At 51.2% G+C, this 6635-nt stretch overlaps 1 protein-coding gene across 1 annotated transcript; it reads right to left on the bottom strand.

The window, feature by feature from the left end:
- Nucleotides 1–226: 226 nt before the first annotated feature.
- On the bottom strand, nt 227–6242 carry LOC131738040 (zinc finger protein 446-like). The gene is made up of 2 exons (XM_059031007.1): nt 4318–6242; nt 227–489 (listed from the first exon to the last, which is right to left on the bottom strand). Exons 1-2 carry the CDS (start codon nt 5321–5323, stop codon nt 482–484), a joined length of 1014 nt encoding a protein of 337 aa, XP_058886990.1. The 5' UTR covers nt 5324–6242; the 3' UTR covers nt 227–481.
- Nucleotides 6243–6635: the final 393 nt, after the last annotated feature.

The following is a 6635-nucleotide window of genomic DNA, read 5'->3' on the forward strand; positions in this document are numbered from 1 at the left end:
CCGTTCAATCAATTGTGAAGTAATAGTTTGCATGAGCTGTGAGGTCGACCACAAGTCACGATGTAGCACAATGGCTGGGGGTCAGTCCAGGTCACCCATTAGAGGTCACCCTGCATCATTGTCAAGTCACAGAGCAATACAACATAGGTAGGTGTGGCAAAGTGGGTGGTAGGGGGAACAGGTGTAGCAGTGATGCGGTGCAGGAATGACGGGCAGACAACTGTAATCCAGAAAATAAGCTTTTATTTTCCGTCCTGGTCTAGTGACCACAAATAATAAGCCCCGGCAATACACAACGATGTGTAAAGCTCGGGGCTGAAGAACACAGGTTGCAGTCCTGATAAAGGAAACAAAAACACGGTCACCCGTCTCGGGTGCGTGCAGTCGTGATGGTGGTGCGTGAATATACTTTATTCCGTGACAGTTCGTGAAGTGGTGATCCGGCTTGTGCTGGCCCAAGGCGACAGCTCCGGATGTGCGTTTAGCTGTCTAGTGATTTCAAAAGACACAGACAGTTAGTTTACAGAGACGAACAAACACAAACCCACACACACACAACTCTTTGCAGAGTAATACAGGGATTACGTCCTTCTCGGTCCTTGGCTTAACCCAAACGAAGGAAAAGAACAGCGTTACCCTGGCCCCTATATGTAATCCCGCATGATATCTAGGTAAACGGTTGCAGCTGCCTTATTACTTGCAGCTGCCCCTTGTTTACCTGTCAAATCAATACGGTCTTACAACAGAGTCTCGCTTCCTTCCAGGCTGACCCACTTTCCGGTCCCGGAAACGAACTGTCAGGCCAGCCCTTCCAGATACTTCTCCTCCCGTTCTTTAGCGCCCTCACAGGTCGGGAGGAAGATTTATCACCAGAACTCATTGTATTTCTGTCACATATCCCACCGCTCAGAGTGGAGCCGAAGGAACACTCGGCTAAATCTACCTTTCCCATTGCTCCCCCCTCCCGGGAAAAATAATCCGCATTTTGGTGGTCTTTCCCCGCACGGTGTATCATATGGTACATGAAGGGCTGCAATGCCAGATACCACCGAGTTATCCGGGCATTGCTGTCCTTCATGGTGCTTAACCACTGGAGTGGGGCGTGGTCTGTGACAAGATCAAATGAGTGTCCCAGCAGGTAGTATCGTAAAGAGTGAGTAGCCCATTTAATGGCCAAACACTCTTTTTCGACTACGGAGTAGTTACGCTCCCGAGGTAACATTTTTTTGCTCAGGTACAATATCGGGTGTTCTACTCCAGCTACTTTTTGGGACAAGACTGCACCCAAACCTACATCCGAGGCGTCGGTGTGGAGGATGAATCTCTTGGTGAAATCTGGGGTAATAAGAGTGGGGGCCTGGCAAAGTTTACGCTTAATCGTATCAAACGCCCCCTGACACTCAGCTGACCATTTAATTAAATTTGGAGCACTCTTTTTGGTGAGGTCGACTAACGGGTTAACCACTGTGGCGTACTCGGGGATGAAGCGGCGGTAATAACCGGCTAAGCCCAGTAGTGACCTCACCTGAGTCTTGGTTTTGGGGATCGCTGCATCAACCAAAGCCTGGATTTTGGTGACCACAGGTTTCACCCTTCCATTTCCCATTACAAATCCCAAATATTGAGTCTCTGTTTTGGCAAACGCACATTTTCTCAAGTTAGCTGTCAGCCGGGCTGCCCTTAGAGACTGAAGAACGGCTGCAACCCTAGCCAAATGCTCTCGCCAGGTGGAGCTGTAAATCACCACGTCATCAATATACGCTGCTGCATATTCATGATGTGGGCGTAAAACCTGGTCCATCAGTCTCTGAAAGGCAGCGGGCGCACCATGTAGCCCAAACGGCATGGTTTTAAAGTGGAACAGCCCCTCTGGTGTTGAAAATGCGGTTTTCTCTCTGGAGCTGCGGGTTAGAGGGATTTGCCAGTATCCCTTCGTCAGGTCCAGAGTGGAAATAAACCTTGCTTTTCCCAGTCTGTCTAAAAGTTCGTCGACCCGAGGCATGGGATACGCATCGAACTTGGCAATAGCATTCACCTTTCTGAAATCTACGCAGAAGCGGTTGGTGCCGTCCTTCTTAGCCACTATTACAATAGGACTGCACCACTCGCTCCTGGAAGGTTCAATCACTCCAAGCTCGAGCATATCCCGTACCTCTTTGCGAACGCCACTTCGTCGACTTTCCGGGATCCGGTACGGTCTCTCTCGCACTGTGACACCTGGGGGAGAGATAATGTCATATTCAACTAAGTTCGTCCTGCCGGGCACATCAGAAAAAACATCGCTGAACTCCTCAATAAGCTTACGCAGCTCTCTTTGCTGATCCGGAACTAATTGTTCCCCCATTGAAATCGCTCTTGTGCTCGGGGTCTCTGGACAGGGACCTAAATCATCCTCCATATTGCCTGGGGCTATAAATAAGACCTCTCTTGCCTGCCAGGGCTTCAACAAATTAATGTGGTAGATTTCACGTTCATTCCGGCGATCGGGCTGTCTAATTTCATAATTTACTTTCCCTATAGCCCGAATCACCTCATACGGCCCCTGCCATTTAGCACACAGTTTTGACTCTGATGAGGGAAGTAGCAGCATTACCTTGTCCCCTGGTCGAAAGGTTCGAATCCGTGCATTTTTGTTATAATGCTGCTCTTGTCGGTGCTGAGCCGATCTGAGGTTGTCTTGGGCCAAACGACCGACCAAATCCAGGCGATCTCTGAGTAGGAGCACATACTTCACTACATTTTTAGACGAGCCTTTGTGCTCCTCCCACCCCTCTCTCAGCAGGTCGAGAATGCCGCGAGGCTGCCGGCCGTACAGGAGCTCAAAGGGGGAGAACCCAGTTGAACTCTGCGGCACTTCTCTCACTGCAAAAAGGAGGTAGGGGAGAAGTGCTGCCCAATGTTTCTGCTCTTGTGTCACAAATCGCCTCAGCATCGACTTTAAGGTCTGATTAAAACGTTCCACCAGACCGTCCGATTGTGGATGATAAACGGACGTCCTGATGGGACGTATTTTTAATATTTTGTACACCTGCTGTAACGTATTGGACAAAAAATTAGTTCCGTGATCGGTCAAAATCTCCTTGGGGATCCCTACTCTGGCCATAATCTGGGCTAACTCGGTGGCTATTGCAGCGGCACTAGTGGACCTCAATGGAACTGCCTCCGGGTATCGCGTTGCATAATCCACCACTACTAAAATGTGCGTATACCCGGAGTCAGAAGGTAGCAAAGGGCCGACTATGTCCATTGCAATGCGCTCGAAAGGAGTGGAAATAATCGGCAGTGGGACCAAAGGGGCGGGGCGCACTCGACCCGGCGCTACTCGCTGGCAGTCTGGGCAGGTGGCTACATATTTCGACACATCAGTATGAAGACCTACCCAATAGAATCGAGCCAATATTCGCTCCCTCGTCTTCTCGGCTCCGAGGTGCCCCGCAAAAGGGATATCATGCGCCAGCCTCATGACCTCCAGCCGACAAGACGGGGGAACCAATAATTGTGTTACAGGCTGTCCTGTGCCCGCGGCTAGGTTTACCCTATACAGTAATTGCCCCTTGATACTGAAATGTGGATATACTAGCGCCCCAGCGCCGTCAACATCCTTACCTTCAATGGACCGGACCTGTCCCCAAGCGTGCACCAGTGACGGGTCGTTTTGTTGGCCCCACACTAGGTCCGCGCTTGAGTACCGCGGGTCCGGTACATTGAGAGGGGCTGGAATAACATCTGCTCTAGTCGGTCCAGTAACCTCGCTCTCTCGGTCACACTGCGTTCCCACTCCCTTCGACTGGCGTTTGTTACCATTGCAGCACTCTCCCACCAGACCCCAGCCTTGTCTCAACAACGCTCCCTCCCATTTTGCGGTCCGTCTCTCCTTATTCGTTTTTCTAGGACGGAAAAGAGGGGAAAACATTTCAGTGTGAAAAGGAAACACATGACCAATTCGTTCCTTTTTTTTTTTCTCTGCCACGTTTACGTGTGTGGCTGAGACTGCCATTTCTTTCATCAATTCTTTGAATTTTGGCCAGTCTCGGCCCAGAATAATTGGGTGTGGCAACCTTTCCGCCACCCCGACTACAAGGTGACGTTTTATCGGTCCTACCGATAAATATACTTTTAATGTGGGGTATGCCGCCGTGTCTCCATGGATACAGGAGATGGCCACCTGACCTCGTGGCCGCCACGACACACCGCCCAGGAGAGCTGTCCTAATCAAGGTTTGCTCACACCCTGTGTCCACTAACGCGTGGGTTTTCACATTCCCTAACACCACATTAATCAGACAAGGCCCCTCCCGACCATTTTCCCCCCGCTTACCAGTCTCAGGTGCCCAATTGCACGCGGCCACGTCACACTCCATGGCAGCGGGGCATGACCTGGCCAGATGTCCCGGCTGGTGGCACCTAAAACAGATAGGAGGGACAGAGGGGGCATGGGTTAGAAATCTGTCCCGCTGCTGGTATGGCAACGGGGCAGGGGCAGCACCTCTACCCCAGCTGGGGGCCAACCTTGGTCTCCATGGGGGGGAGGCAAGGGGGCCCAATGGGGTCGGTGCTCTGGGAGGTCTGGGTCCCTGGAACGAGGGGGGTGGTGGTGATGATGTTGGAGGAGAGGGAGAGAGAGCGCGGCTGCTTCGAAGGGCAGGGGCGGACAGGATCCCAATCCGGGCAGAGGTCAGGGAGTCCTCGAAGTCTTCGGCCAGTTTGACCGCCTCCTCCAGGGTGTCGGGGTTGTGGCGCCGTATCCACGCCTGGGTTTCGGCGCCGACCACATGGCAGAACTGTTCTACCACAATGGCTTCCCCCATCTGCTGGGCGGTCTTCTTCCCGGAGGTCAGCCAATGCACCATGTGGTCGCACAACCTCTCCGCAACCACCCTGGGGCGTGTCTCCGGGGCTCTCCGGTACTCCCGAAACCGCGCCCGGTGGGTCTCGGTAGTAATATTGAGCCGGCGGAGGATAGCCTGCTTGACTAGGTCATACTCGGTGGCGTGCTGGTCGCTCATAGCCTGGTAAGCTGCCTGAGCCTCCCCAATCAGGCAGGGTCCCAGCTGGCTGGCCCAGAACTCCCGCGGCCAAGCCGCCGCGGTAGCCAGCCGCTCGAATGCCACCAAGTACGCCTCCGGGTCATCCTCCGCCGACATCTTCATCGCCCGTGCCTTCGGGGGCGACATCACCGGTATTGTCGTCGGGGTCGCTACTGCAGCCACGGCCAGTCCTACCCGTTCAATGAGCGCTGTATAGCGCTCCTCCCTCCTTCTCTCCTCTGCGTCCCGTCTGCTCTCCAGTGCCTGCAGCAGCTCCGCCAGCGCGTTGCGGTCCATGATCCCGTTTCTGACACCACGTGTGGCAAAGTGGGTGGTAGGGGGAACAGGTGTAGCAGTGATGCGGTGCAGGAATGACGGGCAGACAACTGTAATCCAGAAAATAAGCTTTTATTTTCCGTCCTGGTCTAGTGACCACAAATAATAAGCCCCGGCAATACACAACGATGTGTAAAGCTCGGGGCTGAAGAACACAGGTTGCAGTCCTGATAAAGGAAACAAAAACACGGTCACCCGTCTCGGGTGCGTGCAGTCGTGATGGTGGTGCGTGAATATACTTTATTCCGTGACAGTTCGTGAAGTGGTGATCCGGCTTGTGCTGGCCCAAGGCGACAGCTCCGGATGTGCGTTTAGCTGTCTAGTGATTTCAAAAGACACAGACAGTTAGTTTACAGAGACGAACAAACACAAACCCACACACACACAACTCTTTGCAGAGTAATACAGGGATTACGTCCTTCTCGGTCCTTGGCTTAACCCAAACGAAGGAAAAGAACAGCGTTACCCTGGCCCCTATATGTAATCCCGCATGATATCTAGGTAAACGGTTGCAGCTGCCTTATTACTTGCAGCTGCCCCTTGTTTACCTGTCAAATCAATACGGTCTTACAACAGAGTCTCGCTTCCTTCCAGGCTGACCCACTTTCCGGTCCCGGAAACGAACTGTCAGGCCAGCCCTTCCAGATACTTCTCCTCCCGTTCTTTAGCGCCCTCACAGGTCGGGAGGAAGATTTATCACCAGAACTCATTGTATTTCTGTCACAGTAGGTCAAATTAAACTTTTGTATCCAGCACCTTTCAAGAATTGCATATTCACAACAAAGACTTACACCTACCATACAACAAAGAGAGGTTTAGTATCCTGTGACTATGACGAACATAACATTTACCACAAATATTGAATCCATGAAATTATTCATATTACCTTAATTTCATAATTTCTACCAAAAAAACTTTTTGTTATGGCTTACCTTTGTGTAAGGGGTGTAGTGTGCACTGATTTATTATTATATTTGTGGTTATGATTTCACTGATATTGTGTGTTTTATTTTTAGTTGCACTGGTGTTATTTTATTGAATTGTGTATTACTTTAGTTGTGTTTGTTTTATATTATTGTAGCGATGTCTACCCCTTTAAGAAATGCGGTCCTAATCTGTGTAGTTCAGGTGATTTTGAATTCACTGATTAATGGAGGGCTGATTAACCTGGATGTATAAAAATCTTCCAGGTTAATAGAATGGGGCGCTACCTTTTTGTTTGTGAGCTGAGAGCACAGGGCTTGGGGAATTGGCCGTTTTTGGGTAAGACCAG

This window comes from Acipenser ruthenus, chromosome 1, assembly GCF_902713425.1.
Source record: "Acipenser ruthenus chromosome 1, fAciRut3.2 maternal haplotype, whole genome shotgun sequence".
NCBI lineage: Eukaryota > Metazoa > Chordata > Actinopteri > Acipenseriformes > Acipenseridae > Acipenser > Acipenser ruthenus.